This window comes from Silurus meridionalis, chromosome 24 (assembly GCF_014805685.1).
Source record: "Silurus meridionalis isolate SWU-2019-XX chromosome 24, ASM1480568v1, whole genome shotgun sequence".
NCBI lineage: Eukaryota > Metazoa > Chordata > Actinopteri > Siluriformes > Siluridae > Silurus > Silurus meridionalis.
In genome coordinates this window covers 12,662,093-12,688,488 of record NC_060907.1, presented here as the reverse complement: position 1 = coordinate 12,688,488, position 26,396 = coordinate 12,662,093, and the positions used below count along the sequence as shown (strand labels likewise).

The window sequence follows — 26,396 nt, the reverse complement described above, 5'->3', positions numbered from 1 at the left end:
GGTAGGAATGTTGTGTTAGAGAGCAGATGGTGTCCAGCATGGAACTGGAATCCGGTTGATTATAAGCAGATGATAATGCGGGTTTCATTAAGCCAAAAAACTCAAGACCACGACAGGCGATACATTTCCCAGCAGCCCCTGCATGTCACGTGTCACGAATCACACACGCCTGTTTCTGGTTTTAGCTTTCGTGTTGCACTATTTCAGTTCCAGTATTTGTGAAATTTCTGTTGATGCCGTGTCTCTTTGTTCCGTTGTTTTGTGCAGAGTTTGTAAATGTATCTGCTCTGTAAATACTGCCTTAAGCCAGGTGCACACTGTGTGATTTTGGCTACGAATTTTACATTTTGAAAATCCTAAAAGATTCCTATAATCCTAAACTAAAACCAAGTGTTTGATCGCTTGTTTAACATGATTAATGGCTGTTGTGATAATTTGCCATTGAGCCGAACCTGGTGATGTAATTAGCGCTTCACACTACCTCAGGGAAAATGTAGAGTATGACTTTTTTTTTATCGAGGCACGTCATGAGCAAAATTAGCGCTACAGATTGTTTTTGTTTGTTGCTAGCTACCGTTAGCGAGAACGCGGATCTGAACGTGTCACGGATTGATGAGTCTTTGAGTGTCATGCGGTCTGATATTATGAGATCGTAGATCCTAGAGTGTGACACGGTGAGCATGTTCGTACAGTCTAACCAGCAACAATCATAACAGCGTATTACAAATCTTTATATGTTTACACAGTAAAGATCTATCTGATTTGCGGTGGTGTCGATTCAATGTACGGAAGCTCCTCATCTTCTGTGAAAAGCACTACGCATGATTCCTGGTTTAATTTTCAGTGAAATACACTGAAATAACAAATAACAAATACACTTTCGTATATTTATACGAAATTACTGTTAAAACTATGCATATTCTTATTGAAGTTGATTTTTGTCTCTCCGGATTCGAGCTTTGAATGTGCTTTTAAAATAAAAAGAGTGGTGAGAAAAAAAAATGAGAGGAGAGTAGGAACGTGACACACTTCCTCAGGCAGCAGTGAGTAGTAGTTCAGGGATTTCCACTTCCCCAGGGCTGACTCTAGAACTAAAGCATATGAGAACTATTGATTCGACACAACTGCCGTCTTGCTCAAACACACACAGAGAGAGAGAGAGAGAGAGATAAAGAAATTCTGAAAGAGAAAGAAACGAAAGGAACGACAGATAAAAGCCATCAGGTGGAGCATCAAAGCGATTGTGAAGACCAATGCTGATGTGAATCTGGCGTTCTGCTTCAGTTCAAAAAGCTGTCAGGAATCATGATATTTATTTTTTCCTCCGTGGGCCTTTTTTTAAAACGAAACACGCAACGCTTAAGGTCAAGGACGTGTTTAAACATTGGAAGCAGTAAAAAACTTAAGGGTTTTCTAAATGTTTTGGAGAAAGAAATCCTCTAGAGAGGCATTTTAACAGCAAGAGAAGCAATACGATCTCTTCAGTGAGCCGCAGTGAAGCCCACGTAGTTCTCGAATGCTAAATTATGGAGTGCAAAATATCTGATTGCCTTACACAACCCCAACTCACACAAAATTATTATACAGTGGGGTTCCAAGCAGGTTTTTCGATTAGATGCAAACTGTTATTTATTATAGTGCCATTATAAAAAAAATGATAAATGCAATCACAAACAACACAGTGTATAATGAAATATTTCAACTGGCATCGGATAATAAGACTATCTGGTTTCCACGTCAGTGAGCACAGCACGTGTGAGCTGAGCACAAGTGATATATTCACATCTATTCAATATTTGATAAGGCCACCCTTTCCTAGATAGTCAATCTGTGATTCATGCAAGATATGAAAATATCAGGACAAAAAACAAGCACAATACAATGTCCATCGAAATCACAGTGGTTAGATTGCCCAAAAAATGATTATACATGCACTGAATAGAACTGTACTTAAAGGCAAGAAAGAGGGAACTGACTATACAGGCACTATAGCCTATGATGTTTGAATATTAATACATTTTGGGAAATCTAGTCGATCATACAGCATGCTATAGCAGATAAAATACACAAAAAGGAAAAGTTGTTGAAACGATCGTGCGCTTGTGCTAAGTGGTAAATGTGCCAGTCTTGTCAGACTCACAATAAAGTGCGTTTGTGGTCATAAATGTGTGAACATAGTTAAAAGTTTCACTTACTATCCCAAAGGTACGCTTTCAGCTTAGTTGTTAAGCTCTCTTTTGAGGCAGGGGCACAGCAAACCAGAACATTTTAAGTAAGCAGTGTAAATAACAGCACTGACTGACTGTGTACTGGAATTAACACTATATGTAGATCAAGTTTCCCATCATGGTTTCAATCCTAAACCTGGCATGCAAAACTAATTCTGCAGGAAAAGAGATCTGCCAAATGCAATATGGAAAAACAAATAATTAAACGTAACTCAATTGTATTTCTAAAGCACTTCTAATAATGGACATTGTCCCAAAGCAATTTCACAAAATTACAAATATAAAATGTACATTTATAAATGAGTCCCTTAAGTTTATCCCTAATGAGAACGCCAGTGGTGATAATGGCAAGGAAAAACAGATGTTTGTGGAAGAAACCATGAGAGGAACCAGATTTGAAAAGGAACCCATTCTCATCTGGGTGACACAAAATGTCCACTTATTATAGTTCCATCACTGTTAAGGTTATTAACTGTTCACTAATGGGCACTCGATTGCAAAACTCTTTATGGCAAAATTATGCCATAGTAGCTTCCATGCTCTGTTTTATTTTATACATACACCGATCAGGTATAACATTATGATCATAATACTGATTATTTCTTCATCATGGAAAGTCTTATTAAGTGGAACATATTAAGCGTAAGGATTTGAGTGAGTTCAACAAGGGCCACGTTGTGATGTCTAGACAACTGGGTCAGAGCATCTCCAAAACTGCAGCTCTTGTGGGATGTCTACAGTAGTCAGTATCTATCATAAGTGCTCCAAGGAAGGAACAGTGGTTAACCGGCGACAGGGTCATGGGCGGCCGAGGCTCATTAATGCACATTGGAAGCACAGTCTGGCCCATGCGTTCCGATCCAACAGACAAGCTTCTATAGCTCACATTGCTGAAGAAGTTCATGCTGGTAATGCTCGACTAGTCAGGACTGTTTTGGCAGCAAAAGAGGGACCAACACAAAATCAAGCAGGGGATCATAATGTTATGCCTGATCGTTGCTTAAATACCAGCTCAAATAAACACAATGATCTGGTTATACAATAAAGTACGACACAGAAGATCATTCCAAACCAGTAAGAACATAAACCCAGTGAATGTTCTTAAAAGGGCCTCTTTGGTTCAATTCGAAAGCCACAAAAAAAGCTGTTAACTCACCGTCTACGTTGTAAACCTTGAGGCCAGCCAGGTGTTTGGCAGCACGTGATTTGGAGGCTGTGAGCAGTGCTGGGTTATGTACAGAGAAATCTCTGTAGTAGTTCTCTAAGATTGCCACAGCTGCTCTCTGGATGCTGGAATGGGAAAAGGACAATAAATAAGGGTTAGATAATGAAAAAGATTAAAAATAAATAAATCCAAGCCAAGATAACATGGAGAAGGATGAGCAAACACAATTGAGATTTAGTTTGGATAATACTAACTGGCTATTGTAGTAATGTTAGCCATTCGAGTTGAAGGATTTCTTAAAGTGTGTTGTGTAAAGAAAAGAAAAACTTGAAAACTAGCAAAACGGTATGCAGTGCTTTAGCTTTGTCATTCTTGTAGAATTTCCTGATTAAATCTGTTTTGAAAGGTTTCATAATGTAAGTTTCATTAAGTCTTGTTTCTATTTGGCAGCAGCAAAGAGCTTCTTGTTTCAGTTCTTAATTTACTTTAGTTAGAACATCCTTGTCTTAATAAAAAAACGGGAACACCCTGCCCTCATGATGTACTCTGGAAGATGTGAGTAAAAGGAGACCATGCAATTCTTTACATAATGTGAGCTTGGAGCTATTCTTCTGCCTCACACATCGTTTGCAGTGTGAAGTATTCACAATGTATCTGTTTAAGTGTCAAGTCTGAGCCATGGCTCTGCCAGTATCAGGATTGACTCATGCTCCTGCCAAGTACCAGCCTTAAGATGTACTTTTGTAATAATGTAAGACCAGAGGTGGGAAGTAACGGATTACATTTACTCGAGTTACCATAATTGAGTAGTTTTTTGTTCCACTTTTTAAAGAAGTTTTTTTTTACATCTGCAATTTTACCTTTACTTAAGTATGTTTTGTTTAAAATATTGTACCTAACTATATTTTAAATCATATCCGTTACTAAGTCAAATAAATGAATAAATAAATAATGCAAGGGGAAACTATTGCACTGATTGGTCGATGGGCAGAGAACAGATGTACTAAATTCACAAGAAAGAAAGTTGGAGATGGACAATAAGGACACAATCTGAAATGACGTCAAATCAAAAGTTGTTTAATTTGTGCGCTCGCTGTCTGGATTCTGAATCTGCATTCGCGATTTCTCTCATGATCATAAATGACAATAACAGTAGATTTTTTTCTGTAAAAGTGACTTACATTAGACTCAAGGAAACTGTGTTTTTTATTAGATTTTTTTTTATTGCACTTTAATTGTCAAAGGTGTTTCTTCAGTTAAAAATGACACCCCCGCTGTTTAAAAAAAGTAACTCCAAAAAGTAAAACAATTTAAATGAGCTACTTTTTCCTTTTACTTGAGTAGATTTTAAGACTGGTAACTTTAGTTGTACTTATGTAAAATTTTATTGAACACTTATATAACACTTTTCACCTCTGTGTAAGACTCATGCTATTCTCCATGTTAGCTTGTGTCAAGCTCTTGTTTCATTGTCACTAACAACCTGGTGCACCTCAATATAAGTTAGAACTCCTGTCCCTTTGTCTGCCTAGAGACCTGCTCCTGTCCAATATCAGCTTTGATTCATGTTCCTGCCCAATTGTCCATCCCTGCCATACCTCTGGTCCTGTCTCTGAAATTTTGTTTTGTTGTTTCTAATTCTTCATTTCTGGCAGTGTTCTGAATTTCTGCATTTCTAGATGAAACCCTCGTAATCCCGAGATGAAACGTGTTGTTAGACGCACTGTAAAACAATTATTTATTCTTTTGCTTCCCGTTTGTTTCCTGTTTTGCACGGTTCTGTAGATTAAGAGGACCTTAAGGAATAGGTGGGTGTTTCCGGTTTGTGTAGGACCCTGGGGAGATTATCTGATGCAATGTGCTTGGACAAATACCATGCTGTATTGTAAGGATGGTCAGATCTCTCCATGAGTCAGACCCGAAGAATTGCTATGCAACAAAACAATAAACTTTCTAATCTGAGGAGAGAAAGTTATTTTTCAGTTGCCCTTTCACCCATTCTTTGAACCCCCCTCTTTCACCCTTGCCCGGGTCATTGAAAGATGTCTTAGAAGATGAAGTTTTGAATTGTAGTTACTATACTTGCATAATGCAGTTATAATTTCTTAGGAATTTAATAATTAAAAATAAAGATCTCAGGTTCGGGGGAAAATTCTGTCCTACTGATTTGAGAGTTGTCCCGAATAAGATCTTTATCAGGTGTTGGTTTCTAGCGTAGTTGCTAATTGGTTTTTAGTCGCCTAATGTCCCAACAAAGGTTTTGCAAAGCTTTTATTACTTTTAATGTACGAGTGTTTGTGGTGGTTCGGGTATTATTATTATTATTTTTTATATTATTATTTATTTAACTATATGTTTACTATAACTATTACTTGTTTGCATTCTTTGTTGGAACAGTCTCTGGTACAAGAATTTCCTTCGGGATTAATAAAGTTCTATCTTGTCTTGTCTTGTCTTGTCTTGTCTTGTCTTGAAGCATTTGTAGTCAGAACTTCCACACAGTCTCTTAAACAATTCTTTTATAAACTGTTGTTAAAATATATATATTTTTTAATGTTGATTATATTGTGTAACCTTTTCTTACTTACAGTGCCCTCCACAATTATTGGCACCCCTGTTTAAGATGTGGTCGTGGACTTCTAAAAATTCTCCTTTTTCTTAAAACAACATAGAACCCAAATGCAAAAAAAGAGAAAAATCCAACCTTTCATTTAAGTACATTACTTTGGTGGTAAAAAAAATCACACATTTAGAAAAAAAAAAAACTTGAAATCATGTGTGCCACAATTATTGGCACCCCTGATGTTAATACTTTGTACAACCTCCTTTTGCCAACAAGACAGCACTTAATCTCCTCCTATAACATTTCACAAGATTGGAGAACACAGAGAGAGGGATTTTTGACCATTCTTCTTTGCACAATCTTTCTAGATCATCCAGTGTCCTGGGTCCTCTCTTATGCACTCTTCTCTTTAGCTCGCCCCACAGGTTTTCGATTGGGTTGAGGTCTGGGGACTGAGATGGCCATGGGAGGACCTTGAGTTTGTGACTGCTGAACCACTTTTGTGTAGATTTTGCCACATGTTTTGGATCATTATCCTGCTGAAAGACCCAATGACGACCCATCTTCAGCTTTCTGGCAGAGGCCATCAGGTTTTTATTTAAAATATCCTGGTACTTCAAAGCGTTCATAATGCCATGCACCCTAACAAGGTTCCCAGGGCCTTTGGAAGAGAAACAGGCCCACAGCATCACAGATCCTCCACCATACTTCACGGTGGGCATGAGGTGCTTTTCGGCATACTCATCTTTTGTTTTACGCCAGACCCACTTTGTTTGTTGCCAAAAAGCTCAATCTTAGTCTCATCTGACCAAAGCACACGATCCCAGTTGAAGTCCCAGTACCGCTTAGCAAACTCCAGGCGTTTACGTTTGTGAGTGTTAGTGAGAAAAGGCTTTTTCCTTGCATGCCTCCCAAACAGCTTGTTGGCATGTAGAGAGCGTCTGATGGTTGTTTTGGAGACTCTGTGACCCCAAGATGCCACTCTTTGATGCAATTCTGTGACGGTGAGCTTGGGAAATTTTTTTACTTCTCTTACCATCCTCCTCACTGTGCGTTGTGGCAAGATAAACTTGGGACCTCTTCCAGCCTTGTTTGTCACTGTTCCAGTTGTTTTAAACTTCTTAATGATTCCTCTGACTGTAGATACCGGCAAGTTAAGGCGAGTGGCTATTTTCTTGTAGCCATTGCCTGACTTATGAAGTTCGACACACATCTGCCTTACTTGAATGGTGTGTTCTCTTGTCTTTGCCATGTTGACAAATGGGTAAGAGAATTAGGCCTCTGTGTCACGTCATATTTATACCCCAGGGAAACAGGAAATCATGAATTACTAATTAAAAGTACCTAGATACCCTGACCAACCTTAGCAACTACAGAAAAATATAAAAATAAAAAAAAAACAATTAAATTTTTCAGAGGAATTGTTAGGGGTGCCAATAATTGTGGGACACATGATTTCAAGTTTTTTTTTTTTCTAAATGTATGATTTTTTTTACCACCAAAGTTATGTACTTAAATGAAAGGTTGGATTTTTCTCTTTTTTTGCATTTGGGTTCTATGTTGTTTTAAAAAAAAGGAGAATTTTTAGAAGTCCACGACCACATCTTAAACAGGGGTGCCAATAATTGTGGAGGGCACTGTACTTCTGTTATTTGTTCTAAATGTGACATTTGTTTATTGATTATTGCCTGGCAAATAAATGTAAAGTTCTTGAATTAACTCTGTAATTTCCTAAAAATCATTTATATCTAGTAGATATGTAGTCTATGTAGTCTGTTGTTACTGTCTGTTGTTACATACAAATCTATGATTAGGAGAGTAGAAGGCTCATGAACAGATGGAGCAAAGAGCACGACGTCTGGGACCAGCGGATTTCTAGTGGCTAAATCGACTCTTCTTTATGCATGAGAAGCATTGAGCAGCCTACTTATTAGTTTAATATTAGTATCATATTAATATATTAAAAATATTACTTTCTTTCGGCTTCTCCCATTGGGTGTCGCCACAGCAGATCATCCGTATTGATGATCCGCATGTTCGATTTGGCACATGTTTTACGCTGGATGCCCTTCTTAACGCAACCGTCCCCATTTATCCAGGCTTGGGACCAGCAATAAGAGTGCACTGGCTTGTGCAACCCTAATGGCTGGGGTTGGTTCTCACCGGGCAATTTTATTATAAATTGCAGTCAGATTAGAGTTATCAGTCAAAAACTGGATTCATAAAATAAATTGCAATTCATTTGAGTAATCTTTTATAGCAGAGAAAAGACTCACATGCAACATACCCTCACCCACACCAGTGGATTCCTTCGTTGGGCTATTGGGTGGTACCTTACAGTATTAAACTTTATCTTACTTTATAAACTAAAAGATAAATGCACAAACTGATAATGGTGCATTAGTCACATTGCACCAGACACACTTCCAGGCCACACTGAGGCAGCACACTGTTTGATAATAAGCAGTGAATCAGCTGCTTCAGATAATAAGCTGCAATCAGCCATAAACTTGTTCTGCCAGTAAATCCTGTGTTACGAACTGTTTGTTAAATAACAACTAAAACATCTGACAGCTTAAAGGACAAGTGCTGAAAATAATTATGCAATCCTGAACAACTACAGCTACATTGAATACCACTTAGCTATGGCACAGTCTTGTGTTCAGTATAAAGATAACCGATGGCCTGTTATCAGGATGGCTGGTCTTACACCAGTCAAGTGCACTGTTTTCTAATGGTGGTGGTAGTTTAGTGGTTAAGGCGTTGGACTTTGGAGCCAAAGGTCGTGAGTTCAAATCCCTCCCACACCAAGCAGCCTGGACCCTAGAGCAAGGCCCTTATCCCCGTAGCTGCAAAGTGTATTAAGGGCACACAATCCTGTTTGGTTTGCATTTGGGTGTTGCTTTATTCCCTTCTTTTGGTTCATTTAACTATGTAGAGTGTGAACCCCAAACAAAACGAATAGCAAACAAACAGATCCGTCAATTTTGCTCTGATTGTTCATTGATGAAACAAATCTCCTTTGCAGTATTGAACACTGCACTGGTATGCACTTGTAAATCCATGTGTTCTGCAGAGAGCGTTCACTATTAAGCCACATGCCCCACCCAGCAGCTTGTGTCATGCTTTAAGGGACGCTCATTTAATTCCTAAAAACACGGCATGCGCCTGAAGCATGTGCTTGCTATTTTTACGAACCCACAGGTACTGTACACATCGGCCCTAGAACGTACAGAGAAACGAAAACTGAGTGACAAAGAGACAAGATAGTTGCTCCGACATCGCTTGAAAAATTTAACCTTTATTGGAAAAACTATTCCTCCTCAATGTATCCAATGAAAGACAAGCAAAAGTTTCATGCTCGATCAGCAGCACCACAATTCCTCTGATTAAATATTCATGTTGCTACGAAGAGCAAGACAATCAACCTAAACCTAATTATTATTGAGCTGTGGTGCTGTCGGCTGTATCTACTCGTCTATTGTTCCTCTGTATGTAAACAGCCTACCTCTGTGCCATGAACCTGGAGAATAGACAAACGGTGTACTTTTCTGTTATACTTTCTTATTTATCACTGATTAAACAAATAACTAAGAACAATCAGTTTTGATTTAAAAAGAACATGATTTCTTTGCATGCCTGGTGCATTAAGAATAGTATTTCAAGTGGAGGGGAAGGCTTTATGTGAAGAAGCATGATGATTATTCTGTTGCTAATGGTCCATTTCTCTGGGATGCATATGACTGGATGCCTCCGTGTGCTTATGTATGTGTGTGGATTTATAAATGAAGGTCTTGGGCCATTTGTGTTTTAAGAGAAAACAAAGCAACAACGCTGTCTTTAACATCCTCAGACTTGCACCCTGTACAATGTCTGTAAAAGCTACCCATTCACCACCTTCTGATTTGAGTCTTTGTATTGCATCACTGTTCAGCACAGTCAGAAAAACAAAACAATATAAACTTAAAAAAAGCTACCACATTTCCATCTCCCCAGGGAAATGTTGATCCTGTATAGAAAAAGCACTCACCTGAGCTGACCCAGGTTGTAATTTCGGGTCTCTCCGTCTGTAGATCGCGTGACACAGAGAGAAAAGCAGGACTGCAGCTGTCTCAGCTCCAGCAGCACTATAGCCAAATAGTGGATGAACAGCAGTGCGTCCACCAGGGATACGGCATACTGCACAATTCCTTGATAATCTTCATCCTGGAAAACCAGGAAGAATTTGAAGATAGTGAAACTCTAAACGCACTACAGATAAACATTTGTCACATTTGATAATTATGTGATTCTTGGCTGACGGTAACTAAAATTAAAATACGCTCACGACACAGATTCCTGTGCCTGTGACACTGGACTGTGATGGCACACTGTAAATCACCTTGTTCAGTAATACTACTGCAACATGTGTCCGATATAAAGCCACCCGTAAACCTCCACATATTAAAATCTGAACATTACGATCCAATTTGGTATGAATTATACTGCAAAATTACTATGAATACACATTATATGACTCGCCAAAATACTGAAAATTATGTGACTTATGTGATGCAAGTGAAATTTATAATGCCAATGCAATAATTATTAAAATTATTATTTAACAAAATATTGGAAAATACTGCTTCATATTGTGAGCTCAATTCCTAATATGGCCATAATCGCCGCCACTTCCTGTCATCCCCTCCGTTTTTTAGAGTCTATCGATATGGATTAGTTTGCGTTTTATGCACTGCTTCAATAATTTCGCCTAAAAGGAGAGATTTCTGACAATTCTGCATAATGAGGAAATGAATGAATGGATGAAGGATGGAAGGAATGAAATCATTTATGAACACATAAAGTGAATAAATACATCTAATGGTACCATGAATATATATCTTCCATGTTACTTATTTTTAGAAATATCTTTAGAATTTTAAATATTAAACATAAAAAAGACATTAGACACTAATATACACATCTGTATTTTTTTAATATGTCTAACAAATGTAAACTATTTAATTCCATTTTTCCACTGATTTAATTGCAAATTTGAAATGTATTTATTTTATTTTATTATTTAAATACATTTGTGCCTATTTAAATAATCAAGATAATAAAAAGTGTATTGTTTTATATTTTAGTTTTTTCTATATTTTATTTTAACCAAGCAGGCATTTTATTTAAAATCAATTTAAAATGCAAACTGTTAATGTTCACAAATGGTAATAATAAATGACAATAATAATAATAATTGAAAAAGCCAATCAGTTTTATGTTTTGCATTTCCCCCTAACTGTAGTGAAGTTAAATCGAGGTACGTATCGAACCCTGAATTTTTTCTACCGTTACACACTCATTGTTAACCCTGTGCTTTTTCATGGTTTCCAAACAAAAAAATAGTCGTTTACACTGTGAACATGTTTATATGTGACAATAAAGGACTGCCTTTGTTGTCCATTGTACCCATGAGTGATAAGAATGAACAAATAGTCCCCATAGTCACATCTACATATCTTTCTGATCTCTGTGACCTTTCCGCTTCTTCCGCTGTATGCAAATAGGAATTTCATTGTTTACACGACTCACCTGTGTGTTCAAGATGCGCACTCCATAGAACAGCCAGTAAGAGAGCACGAGCAGGAACGCCAGCATGGCCAGAAGGGATCGTAAGACAAAGATGCGGGGCATGGTGGCCTTGGATGGACGGAAAAACAGCGCCCACATGGCTAGCAACAAAATGAGCAGCTTAAATGCTACCGAGATGTAGAGGCCCTCGCAGGCCGTGCCGCACTGACGCAGCTTATCCAGCCACAGCAGTCGCGGCAGGATGAGGAACGCGATCGGCGTCAGGAGCGCCAGCAGACTCAAGATGATAGAGAACGAGACGACTAAATAGCGTTTACAGTCCAGACCTACGCTGTCGTCCAGGTCTTTGCTAATGCGCACGATGTCCTCCTGGGACAGCGAGTGCTCTGAAGTGCCTGTGATTGCAGTGGTCGTTTCACCCCAGTTGTCATCCTGCAAAGAGAGGTATAAAGATAAAGTGTGGGAAAAATAAGTTCTCTTTCTATACCCTCGACCTTCATCGTTCAATGCCGCACATTTTTTTTTTTATGTTTAAATTAGATTAGATTACATTACATTACATTAGATTAGATTCAACTTTATTGTCATTGTGCTGAGTACAAGTACAGGGCCAATAAAACGCAGTTAGCATCTTACCAGAAGTGCAAATAGCAATGTATATAAATACATAAATATACAAATATACAATAAACTTATTATAATAGTGCAAAAGTGCAATATATATTACAATAATGTGAAGCTAAATATAGAAGGGTATTAAATAAAAGTGACCATAACAGTGCAAAAGTGAAAGAATGTTAAAGTATGTTTAAGTATAAGTACAAACATAAAATTTACATATTAAATGTAAAAAAACATGTATGAATCTTGTATGAAATTTTTGTTTGTTTTTTTTTTTGCTTGAGATGGCACTAAAACTCAATATTAGTTTAGGGCTATCAAAATTAAAGCGTTAATAATTTGCTAAGTCAAATTCATTTTAAAGGCACCAACTTCATTATTGCGCGATTAACGCAGCGTGCATTTCTGTTTGACCATTTTTATTCAAAATGTAAATAAAAAAATATAAAAGAGGTTAATTTTAAATCGTTATAGACAACACTCTAAACATACTAGAGCTAAAAACATAATAAAACATAACAAAACTTTAGAGACTTATATCCCCAGACTATTCCCCAGACCAAAAATCATGATGCACACGTCTTGCAATTAAAACCGTCCGTGTGGAAACATAGCAAAAGTTCCGTTTGGTGTCCTGATGATTTACGTAATTAAAAAATAAATAAAATGACTTTAAAAGATTTACATAAATATTTAGTCTTCATGCTCTATGTTGAGTATGGTTTCACTGATAAATCACTTTTGTCCATGCCCATGCTGATTAGAGTATAAAAACCTGAAAAGTATTAATCTAAAGTACCTTTAGAACAGATTACAATGTATCTGTTGCGATTAATCACGAGTTAACGCTGACAATCGTGAGATTAATCACGATTAAATATTTTAATTGATTGACAGCCCCGTATTAGTTATTTATTAGTTTTATCTTGACACATATGACTTCATTATGAACCAAAAAAAAAGATTAGGAATTAGAAAAAAAGAAATGTGAAATTTTCTAAACAGGACCTGATTACACTGCAATCAAAACCCAACACTGATGTCTACATAGTAAAACACTCATATTAATACTAGCTTTTAATTCACAGCACAAATTATATCACAGTCTTTTAAGTGATACACAGAAATATGTATTTAGTAAAAAGCTATAGGAGAAAACAGAAAAAAAAACCCAACCTACAAATCATGATAATAAAGGACTCTGAAATCAAAATGTAGACAAATGAAAGTGGCAGTCTTTACTAATAATCTACAATTGTGCTGTTTGTTAACTTTCCTTCACAATGATCGCACAATAACAAAATTATAGACAATGGCTGGAAAATAGCAGACCTTGAAGTGGTTAGCGCTTCAGGCTAACACTCTAGCTCTGAGGTAAATAATACAACTCATTAGCTTGTTTACAGAGAGAACAATTTCACATGAGCACATAAATTATGTAACGTGTGTGTGTGTGTGTGTGTGTGTGTGTGTGTGTGTGTGTGTGTAGGCCTGTTTTTAAATCTTGGTAAGGACCGAATGTCCCCCAAGGATTAGAAATTCAGACAATTTTTACATAGATATCAATACAATTTCCTCACAAGGACAGTAAAACAAATGTGTGTGTGTGTGAGTATGTGTGAGTGTGTGTGTGTGTGTGTGTGTGTGTGTGCTAATGTGTTTGCTTGTTTATGCCATTTACTGTACATACTAAAGAAAGGAGGCGTATGTATCCAACTAGCAAACATTTAACACAATTCAGTTTGCATTTAACCAGACTTGAGTAGCAGTGAAACAGCATAAATAGCACAAAAAAATGCCATGCAATTTGATATCATGGCATTTTCATTAGGGGTGTAAAAAAAATATTGATGCACTTGAGTTTGACAGCTTTCCTAAAATTATAACCCATTCCTAAATTAAGAAAAATCCTATATATATATATATATATCGCCTTGCTTACAATATCGCAATAAATAGCAAAATATCGAACCACAACCCCTGTATTTTAATGTTTCGTGTCCCCAGATTCTAGCCGATACAAACCCCGAATTTTTGTACAGTCAGCTCCAAATTTATTAGCACCCTTGGTAGAAATATTTTTCAGTTAAATTTTATTCTAAATTTCTAGCATTACCGATAATTGTGAAATACATTTGTTTTAACATGATTTTAGTTTTGTTTTGACCAGACGATTGTTTGATTGAACCAAATTGCAAAACAGAAAACAAGTTTAAAATAAACTGCTATTACGTATTACAGAGCGTAAATTATTGCTGGGGTTAAACACCCTGAATAATCGTACCAGGTTTTGACAACATTAAATGACCAGCCTGGGAAGGTCCTGGATTTTAATACATGTAAATGTATATAATAATTGTATCACCTTGTTTTCACCTTGCACTTGTATTTTTTAAACATTTATTTTATTATACAGTAAAACCCTGTTGTATGAGCAACTAATAGGAACTAATATGAGCGACCTTACTCGCGAGATTTTACCCTATTTTGCGAGCAAATTTCGAAGGCACGAGCAAACCCACGCTGCCGGTTCCCCGTTTTCGGCCGAGGGAAGCATCAGTCGCTTAGTTGAAGCAAAAACATAACTTTTTATAGTGTTATATTTTTATTCCACTAAAAATCTTAAAAAATGTCTCCCAAGAAAATCAGTGATGGTGCTGTGAAAACGAAAGTAAATAGAATTACTATGGAAACCGAAAAATTTACGAGCTTGGTGCGCGTCTCACACCCGCAATCAACCAATAGCACATGGGTAAGTGTTAAATTATGTTTACATTACGGTAATTTGGGGTGTATTTGTTTAATAAAATAGGCTACAAATAAGTGCAGAAATAAGCGATCGAATGAGGTCTCGGAACGGATTAAATCGCTTTTACATTCATTCCTATGTGGAAAATCAGTTCGAACGTACGAGCAAATGAACCTACGAGCAATTTTCAAGAACGAATTATGCTCGTCCAATAAGGTTTTACTGTACTTTTAATATAGCAGCAATAATTATAAATGAAATAAATTATTTTGCATAAATTCTAGGTTGTAGCTGCAAAAATCTATAATGCACATTCTTTCAATTTCTTACATCAAGATATATTTAAATCTTATTGATGGGAGCTGAGAATAAAAAGGAAGCTAAACAAAACTAAAAAGACCTGATTAGCTGAAAAAAAAACAGAATAAATACTGTTTGTCCATCTAACAGTTTAAGACTCCTGCAAAAATAAAGGACGAGTGCTAGAATAGTACAGATAAAGCCTTCGTGTCATCACAATGTGTGTGTGTGTGTGTGTGTGTGTGTGTGTGGTCCTAAAACAACACTTATGTACAAAGGCAAGAGGAATGGTGGTGTTTGAGTGTGTGTCCGATGATGTGAGGGGAGTGAGATGGTGATATCGTGCACCGAACTGGCTGAGCGCTTTAGTAAGCCGGAGGGCAATGTAGAGACAATGGATAGGAACAATGAGAGAGATAAAGAATTTTAAAGAATAGAGGGTGGAACAGAAAAGAATGAAGAAAATGAGAATCTTTTCAACTCATTTCATCTAATACTGATCGAAAAAATGTATTAGCTATATATGAATGCAAATTTTATTAGCTGAAAAATCTGTTCAGGAACCAGTTAATACTGATAATGTTACACAAGCGAGACGAAAATCTGCAATATGTCTTATACTGCTGCAGGGTTAGTTATTATAGCCCCTTTAAAAATATTGACGTAAAATAGATACAGTGATTAACAGCATGATAATGATTATGATTGTGTGAATTTATTACTGCCAGTTGCTTATCCGTTGACACACGCACACACACACAACAAAAATGGAAACCCTTGAGAGGACATGGGATACAGTGCGAGGTGTCAGACTACAGAGATAGTTTTCTTTGAATGCTCCTGGAAAGGCTGAATGGAGGTCAACACGGAAACACAGAAGATAACTCTTCACCCAAAATGTCAATTATTTTTGTGTAGGGCTGAAACTATTCCTTGAGTAACTCAAGTGCTTCGAACACAAAAAAAAATCATCGAGGCAAATTAAATATTTATCACAAAACAGGGCTGGAAACATGACAAAGCCACTTTATATAATTTGACCAAGTTTCCCATTGCGGAAAACCAGGAGTCACAGATTTATCTCATGCTCTTCAAGCACTGAGAGTGGAGACTCCTTTCAAAAATGCTAAATTAACATCTCCTCACAAGGAACTTCACCACGTCGTGTTAGTTCCGCTACAGAAATGAACAGTAAGAGCTCAGTGTGTGATTTGCCTTGGAGATGAACTACAATAATAGATAATTATTCAACATCCTTAATAATGCATTGGAAAATGTCATGCCTCTTTATGGTACATAGCAAGTTCATCTGGTCCAGTTTTGAATTAATGTTGTTATTATATTAGTCTCTATGTCTAATTTTCAGTGAAATGATTTGTGGTGATGAAAAAGGTTGAGACAGCGCATGTAGGACGTTTTGAAGACAAGGTGAGGGAGGCGAGATTGAGATGGTTTGGACAAGTGCAGAGGAGAGACATGGGGTATATCAGTAGAAGAATGCTGAGGATGGAGCCACCAGGAAGGAGGAAAAGAGGAAGACCATGGAGGAGGTTTATGGATGTGGTGAGGGAAGACATGCAGGTGGTTGGGTTGAAAGAGGCAGATGTAGAGGACAGGGGGGTATGGAGACGGATGATCCGCTGTGGATACCACTAATGGGAGCAGCCAAATAAAGAAGAAAAAGAAGAAAAAGGTAGATATTTATATTCTCAAGCTACGAAAGAATATTTATATCAAGACAAAAAAGAGATGCAAACTTTGAACCGTCGTGTTATTAGTATCTTGGATATCCTATTTTTTTTTTACTTGTCATAATGAAGAATATCTGTAAAACACAACCCAACCTTACACACAAACTGCTGACTACATGTTACTTGCTGAAAAGTGTAACACAGGCACTCCACAAGCTCATGGGAGTAAATAAGAGCGGGAGAAAAAAAGACAGAGAGAAAGAATAAATGTAGGAGCTATATATATATATATATATATATATATATATATATATATATATATATATATATATATATATATATATATATATATATATATATATATATATACATACACACACACACACACATATACACAATAGGGGTGTAACAGTAGACAAAATTCATGGTTCGGTACTCGGTTTTTAAGTCAAGGTTCTGTTCAATTATAAAACTGTTTATATTAATGCAGTTTATTATTAATAACATTTGTAAACAACAGTTTACATTTTTTACAATTTTAAATAAATTGCCTACTTGGTTAAATAATATATAAAATTATATGTTATATTTTATATTTTAAACAAAATAATGTATAGTAAATCAAATGAATGCAATACGATTTTATTATATTGATTAAATTGAGTAATCAACTGAATTGCCGCAAATTAAATTGATTAAATCAAATAAAATGAATGGAATAATTCAATGAAATAGTTTACATTTGTTAGACCATATTCGGATAATACAGATGTGTGTGTTTGTTTTTAATATTTTGTTTTCTTAAGATATGATCTACATAACTGTTCTACTTATTTCAGCAAAGTTTAACAAATGCCTTCAATCCTTTTATCATTCAATAATTTACTCCCTCGTTATGTGGAATTGTCAGGATTTTCAAGAGAAATTCTTGAAGCTGGACGTAAAACGCTAAAGAATCAATAGCGCTAGCATTAGCCCCTAACCTGGAAGTGGCTAGCGGCTAATGCTAACGCTATGAATTCTTTAGCGTTTTCATGCATGCACAAAACAAATCTTATTTCCGGTACAGAGTGAGTAGCCACAGTGACACTGTGGCTTTAACTATGTTCTGCGTTCCGCATGTATGAAGGATTGCATTCAGTACGCCGAAAGCCCTGTACCGAATATGTGTATCATTGGTACACCCCTAAAATAAATATATATAAATAAATATATAGCACAACGAATAAAGAGTGAAGCAGAAAAAAGAAGCTGCTTTTATTCCTGCCAGGAAAACATGAATTTGCTTTACAAAACATATCCACAGACACGAGCAGGAAAAAGCCTGTTCGCATTGTTCGGAATACATTTACATGTAAAAAGGGAAGAGAATGTGAAATCCATGCACAGTCAATATATTTGATAAAGTGTAGACATTTTCAATTAGAAAAAATAGAATACAAATAAAGTAATAAAAATAGGAGGATGATGGAGGATCTCAAATGCATCTTTTTGGATCACTGAGAAATCATGAGTAAATAAACAAACTTACAAATTAAAACAAATCTAAACAAATCTTAGAGGCATCTGAAAAATCCTGAAGAGTCCTTATGCGTAGCATTACAATACAAAGGTCTGATTATTCAGAAATGTTCAGCTGACGCAGTGGCAAACCAAATTACCTCATAGCTCTGAGCATCCATATCATAAAAACGACCATAATGTTCTTGTTTGAGCTCTGTGTTCTCTAAGAGCGCCAATGTGCCTCACAGAGATCCGGCCTATGAGAAGATAACATCTAGCACTGATTGAGTGTGTGTGTGTGTGTTTGGGGGTAGGGGTCCTACCTCCTGAGGCTCAGAGGGTGGTGAGCTCAGATCCTGCACTGCAGGTTGGCTTTCTAACATCAGCTTTTCCATCACTGTCTGTTTGTTTTTGAGCGGCCTTTCTCCAAAGTAACAGCCAGACAAATGTGTTTCGTGAAGCAAGTACTGCCTTTAATGCGTTTTAGTGTCCGAATAAAAAAACTACTCCCATCATGTAATGCCTTCAGGAGTGCAGTGCAGTGAGTTACTGCGAGAGCTTTCAGTAGACAGGTCACATGGGATGGCTGAGTGGCGAAGAAAGTGAGTGAGAGTGTGTCCATATATATGTACTGTACAACCCATCCTTTCACCTCTTGAGAAATAGCTCTTCAAATTACAAACTCGCATGGCTGGACCGTGATATATTATATTAAATTATGTTACAGTAAACAACTTATAAATGGATGAGTTTCACCTTTGTGTGAATTTTGAAAATAAAAATTAATGTAAAGCATAAAATCTGACAGGGAAAAAAAAGCATGATTTTTTTTTAAATACATGGCACCGCCATTGCACTCGTACTTAGAAAGAAACTTAGAGGAAATATGGGTCTGCTTCACTGTGTTCGGACCACTGTGATCAAATCAGTATCTCATTATATGTCAACTGCTTCTTTAATGCTTGGCCCCCTACTACAAAAGCAAAAATGGAGGATAATTTGTATCTATTTAAATGCAGTATTCAGACGTACAGTAGCAGTGTAGTATTATCGTATGAAATTAAGATGCATCTATTGTGCATTGGAAACATTTAAGTATAGATTTGCTACTCAATCAGTGCATGGACGCCTTGCAAGAAAAACAATAGCAGGTTGGAAAATTTAAATTTGAAGCCTAATAAATAAATATAGCAATAACATGTGGTGCACAATGCATGTTTAAACCCGTAATACAAAAATAATAGATGCTTGAAACAATATACAGTGGAACCCGGTTATCTCGCCCTCGGTTAACTCGACAACCCTATTAAGTCGACGTTTTTGAAGTGGAACCGCCAAATTCTCGCTTTTTCTAAGCATTTTGTATCGGTTATGTCGACTTTTTTTAATATCTCGAGCACAAGGGGGGAAAAATTTGCCATTTAACGTCGGTTATCTCGGTGCAGCCGCAGAAGAACTCGCGGAAGTGGCGGAAAAATCAAACCTTACAGCTGCTACCGGTGTTGTATTGTATTTTTATAGCATGCCTTCATCAAACAAATCGCGGCAACGCTGTTGTGTAAAAAAAAACCTTCAAAAACACGTGCATGCACATTCTCATTTATTAACGCACATCATGTACATAAAGAAATTTCAAGCACGTTAATATATTGCCGCCATTTTGATTTTCGTTTATCTCGATCATCGGTTATCTCGATCATCGGTTACCTCGATGCTTTTTGGCGACCCCCTAGGACATCGTCATAACCGGGTTCCACTGTAGTATAGTATAGGTAAAGATTTTCATGCCACACTTAATGTCTTAATGACTAAATATCTTGGGCAATTTATTTGCAATAATCTCAGTGCCACAATTATTACATGTGCAATATCTTGTATAATCTGTTTCAGTGCTGCTAAACATTTTCATACAGAATATTTCAATAAGATTGGAAATTCATTGATTGTACAGCATCCATGCTTAATTTATAACTCAATATATATGTCTCATTTAAAATCTCTTATATTGTATTTTTTTCTTTATTTTACTTTAATTGTACTGTGTGCAACTGGATCCTAACAATTTCCCTGTGGGATCAATAATGTATTCTGAAGTAAGTGTGCTAGAACGAAAACTAAAATTCCAGTCAATCTGTCTAACAGAATAATACAAATAAAAGAAGACATCTTGATCTTCTATTCTTGATAAGTGTATTTCCTAGTGGCTTCATCCTGAAACTTTCAATTTATATAACTATATGTAACTAAATGGTGATTTGCATTTCTTAAAAAAAACAAACAAACAAACAAAAAAACAACCTGTGCAATATCTATAGTTGCCAAGACTTTACCTCTTAATACAATACACTTGTTTCTCCAACGACTCTACAGACATTTTTTTTTAAATCATGTCTCACATAACTTATTTTTATGCTTTTATCTTGATATAATTGTTTCTGTATATTTCTACTTATAACTGATTTTTCTGTGCTGGCTCTAAACATTTGCTTACAGATTGAGTAGCATTTGAATGGAAGCCTCATGTCATCTTTGAGGTTCTCACAATTGACTGCCTTCCGGTTAAATGCTCTTTACATTGTATTAGCTACATTAATTACAAACACACAACCTAGTTACAGCCTACAGTGTCCTTCTGTTTGACATGCTGCATGTGGAGAATATGAGGTGGGATAGCTGCAGCTGTCACTGCTGCCCGACGCCTGACCTTATACAACATGTTGTGCGCCACGAGTTTGAATTCTACAGTATAACACTTGAAAATGGACTGTTAGATTTTAACATTTATCACAAACTGAGGATGAAGAAATTCTGCTTAGTTTATACTTTACAAACTATAAATGATTTCAAGACTGAGAAAATACATTTGTGCTACTTTCATGTGAAATGTAACTTTTTTGTTACTATATACCAGGGCTCGTCGTTTACACTGTAAGGCACTATAAATTGCAGTTTTACTTAATTATGTACTGTAATTTGTGAAAATATTATTGTTCAACAAACTGTATGTACTGTAATTTGTTAAATTAGTAATGACAGCATACTACCCCATAGTACCCCATACTTATCACCATTGTTTAAGATTTCCTAGGCTATATATATATATATATATATATATATATATATATATATATATATATATATATATATATATATATATATTCATTATCATTATAAACCATGATCCACAATGCTTTCAGGTCAAACAAGGCTGGCCATTCTCTTCTGACCTCCGCATCAACAAACGAAGAAACCAATCCTTATATCTATTATTCTCCAGAGGCTGCATTCTCTGAAATACTCAAACCAACCCATTAAGCACTAACACACTCTCTAAAATCCCATTTTCTCCTCTCTGTTCTTTAATGTGAACACAAATCATGACCTGAATGTGTATGTGTATGTGTACAGGTGTTGCCGATGAGCGTATAATTCATACATTCAGTTACAAACACCAACACGTCAGACGTCTTACTCATATGAACAAATTTTTCCAGAATTCTATCAGGACATTATCTATGAATTACACAAACAGCTGCTGCTTACAGATGATCATCCTAGAATGACTCATGTCTGCAGACATCCTTATTAAGTCAACAATACAAGATCTAGTGGTGTACTCGCTGACTTAAAAACAGGCATGCGTGCACACACACACACACACACACACACACACACACACACACACACACTGCTTGTGATTTTTGTAGATAAATTGTACAAATTTAAAATTCGTTTTCCTAAAAAAAAAAAAAAACATACACGATACAAATTTAAAAGACATCAAACTCATTATCAGTCTGATCTTATAGTTTTTAAAACAAACTGTAGAAATTGGACAAAATATGTTCCTTAAAATTTGACACTTTCCCAGAACCTCACTCATATTTTAACAGAACGGTTGCTTACTTTTTTCTTATTTTCTACGGTTTTTCTGTTCAACTTCTAAAAATGTGGAGAAAACTGTTTAAATGGAAAAAAAAAGGTTGTGTGTGTGTGTGTGTGTGTGTAAAGAAACATGAATATAATAAAAGTTAAAAGCAAGCATTGCTTGGCATTCATATATACAATATAGAAATAAATAATAATCTAGCACCAGGATTCATTGAATATTTATTCCTGATAAGAGAATGATTTAGAGTGTTGGCATGTGTCTTGAGATTTGAAGCAAGTTCCAGGCTGAAGACCGACAGCTGTGCACGCACACACACACACACACACACACACACACACACACACACACACACACACACACGCACACACACACACACAAGCTACAGACCGTCATTATTAATACAAATACACATACTAGAGCTGATCAATATGAGGACATGACAGTGAATGTGCATTGCATTACTACAGGCACTTCTGACTCTTCACATAATTATTATCAGTATTATTATTACAAGTAGTAGTGGTATTAGTAGTAGCAGTAGGGTTTGTAGTGTTAGTAGCAGTAGTAGGTATATTATTATTATTATTAGTAGTAGTAGTAGTAGTAGTAGTAGGTGTATTAGTATTAGTAGTAGGTGTATTAGTACTAGTATTAGTAGTAGGTGTATTAGTATTAGTAGTAGTTGTAGCATATTAATATTAGTAGTAGTAGGTGTATTGGTATTAGTAGTAGGTGTATTAGTATTATTATTAGTAGTAGTTGGTGTATTAGTATTAGTAGTAGTTGTAGTTGTAGTGTATTAATATTAGTAGTAGTAGGTGTAATGGTATTATTATTAGTAGTAGTATTAGTAGTAGTTGGTGTATTAGTATTAGTATTAGTAGTAGTTGTAGTGTATTAATATTAATAGTAGTAGGTGTATTGGTATTAGTAGTAGGTGTATTAGTATTATTATTAGTAGTAGTATTAGTAGTAGTTGGTGTATTAGTAGTAGTAGTAGTAGTAGTTGTAGTGTATTAATATTAATAGTAGTAGGTGTATTGGTATTAGTAGTAGGTGTATTAGTATTATTATTAGTAGTAGTATTAGTAGTAGTTGGTGTATTAGTATTAGTAGTAGTTGTAGTGTATTAATATTAGTAGTAGTAGGTGTATTGGTATTGGTAGTAGGTGTATTGGTATTAGTAGTAGGTTTATTAGTATTATTATTAGTAGTAGTATTAGTAGTAGTAGGTGTATTAGTATTAGTAGTAGTAGTACTACCAGGTGTATTAGCTTGTAAACTACAAGCAGCTGATTGGATGAATCAACAAATTGAATGAATGAATGAATTAAGAAAAAATACCTACAAAAACACTTAAAAGCCAACAAAGAAACAAACTGACGAAGCGTGACCTCTATCACTCATTTACAGCCTGTACATTGAGTGTGAAACAGAGACACCACAGCGATGTAAATATTTACTCTCAGTAAGTGACACATCAGTATTATACTGCATGTATGCTTACTACCTTAAAAACTCAAGCAGGTAAGGCAAATGAGGTCAGAGAGAGAGAGAGAGAGAGAGAGAGAGAGAGAGAGAGAGAGAGAGAGAGAAAGAGAGAGAGACAGAGACAGAGAGAATGAGAGAGAGTGAGAGTGATAGTAGGACTGACAGAGGAAAGAGGAGGGGTTGAGGGTTAAAGACATGATGGCGGTGACATTACCCTACTGAATCCTCTGTGCCTGTAATGATTCTAAGTATAACTATATAAGCAGTACTAATTATCTAAGAAGTTGGGAAAAAAAGTAAAAAAGTACACTTGTCTCTCTCGTGCTACCCTTCACATACTCATGCCAAATACCTAATTTCCTTCATGCCTTTTCTAAATCAGACTCAGTCTGTCCTTATGCTTAAGTCCCAAAAATATAACAGCCTAATCTCAGCATTGTCCTGAAACTGTGTTGCATTTATATTTACTATTTCATTTACACGAGGAACTAAAAAACAATGATGCTGTTTGCGTTTGCATTATTGCAAAAAAAATAAAAAATAAAAAATAAAAAACCAAACAAACCCAAAAAAACAAAACACAAAAACCGAAACAGAAGTGAAGTGTAAAAGGAGCACTGTACATTTGGCATCTCAATACTGCTCTTTTCAATCGACTTCACATTTAAAAGCTAGATTTTAAAACCACTCAAAACAACAAAAAAGTGAAAGGCATTCTGTGATAGTAATATACACAATACACACCTATTATATATAAACAACTGTAAATCCAACAACTTGTTTCTTTAGTTCCCTGATGTACAACATGTGGACTGTAGGTATAAATCCACAGTGATTACTGTATAGCTCACCTGTGTCTCATCTCCTCGCATAGACTGGTCTCCCAGCAGGGGCTCTGCAGGAGGAGCGTTGATAGTGACGGACTTCTCCGAGCGACTGCTGTCTTTACTGCGAGACTTGTGTCGGTCTCTGCTGCGCTCCCTGAAAAAAAGAAAGGGAAGGAAAATGTGAACGTGTGACAATGCATGAATCTATTCAATGGTTAAGGATATTCATTGGTATTTGTATAGCGCTTATAACGATGGACATTATCCCAAAGCAGCTGTACAGAGATAAAGCGGTTATAATGTTGAATAAAAGAATGTATAAGTTTGTGCCTAAAAGTTTGCTCCTTATAATAGAAAGTTTATCCCTAATTTGTGAGCTCACTGGTTGATTCTCACTGGTTGGAAACCTTCACAGTTTACACTTTCTGGACAAATGATTGTGGACACCTAATGAGTTAGGAGGTTCAGTCTGAAAATGACTGACTGTACACACTAAATAATCTTAGTAAACCCACACCTCGATGTATGTGGTGCAGCAGGTTGTGCAAAATTATTAGCTCATTCTATATATTGATGCAATCAAGGTGCTTCACATCGGTTTGAAGTTTAAACAGTGAAAAACAAACTAAAAACTTGTGAGTGACTTGTTTCTTTTTCTGACAAACTGTTGAACCTTCTTGCTCACTGGGGGAAAATGTAAACTAAAATGGTCTTAGAACAAAATATGGACAAAATTTTGAGGACACCAGATTATAAGAACATCAGCTTTTTCAAAAATCAGCTTTTTTTCTGTTTACACATTTAGTCCCTTATTTGCTGTTATAATAACCTCCATTCATTTGGGAAGATGTTCCACTAGATTTTGGAGTATGTTTGTGGAGATTTTTTCCTCAAGCCTGTTAGTAATGCCAGATACAAAAAAAACCCAAAAAACATATGGCTGGAAAAGTCAGATACTTTTGTGTAAAAGTATATTTCTATTTGAGACCAGAAGCCATGTTGGTTGTTGTGCTTTATTAAATGCGTATTCTGTAAAAAATGGTACAGCGGGTCTAAACTTTTGTTCCGGTTTGACGAATCTGGAAGGCCGTGATTGTTCCGTATTCACTTGCTGGAATTGTCGACTGCTGTAAGATTACATAATTATCATCAGTGCCGTTATAAAAGAAGGCGTTTGTTGTTAGAAACGTTAACGTATTTCGTGGATGCTTTGTGTAGGCGATGTGGCTGGGAGGAAATCACGCTGTAGTGAATAGAGAAAGGCGACTGGAACTATGGCGAAAAGGCTGAGGCAGCGTATAGAGCTGTCTGCTTTTCATTGGATTCTTTGTTATAGCATGCGGTGTCTTTTTTTATTCCCACACAAACACAGCATAGTTTAGTAATGATAGAAAGAATGTAAACTATTCAGGGAGCCAACGCAGCCATAATCCCTCAGTGGTTGTCTTTTTGAATGTATTTATTTATTTATTTACTCACTTACTGTATCAGTTCAAACACACAGACACAGAAACACAGAAAGCTAGCAGCTGTTCAAAACAGGCCAATAAAGGAGCCAAACTAGTTAAAACATTTATTTTCTATTTTCCATTCATTTGTTTGGTTCACCCACTGGCCTGTTTTTTCCTTCCAATCAATTATCCAATCAACCAATCATGTAGCACTAAATCATGGCGAAGTGGCTCAAGAGCTTTAGGTAAAATTCATGGCAAAAATCAAAATGCAGGATTCTTGATGACTGAGGAAGATCAGAACAAAATGGCGTCACTGGTTCTAGCTGTCTGGAACTCAAACA

The 26,396-nt window shown here is 36.2% G+C and overlaps 1 protein-coding gene across 1 annotated transcript in view; it reads right to left on the bottom strand.

Moving 5' to 3' along the window:
* The window catches only part of LOC124377969 (vang-like protein 1), a 73,061-nt gene that overhangs the window by 8,435 nt on the left and 38,230 nt on the right, over nt 1-26,396 (bottom strand). Inside the window, exons 3-6 of the mRNA XM_046837391.1 lie at nt 24,626-24,755; nt 11,528-11,959; nt 9,987-10,162; nt 3,385-3,518 (exon numbers count right to left, since the gene is read on the bottom strand). Coding sequence (XP_046693347.1) covers nt 3,385-3,518; nt 9,987-10,162; nt 11,528-11,959; nt 24,626-24,755 — 872 coding nt within the window. The remainder of the gene's footprint in view (nt 1-3,384; nt 3,519-9,986; nt 10,163-11,527; nt 11,960-24,625; nt 24,756-26,396) is intronic.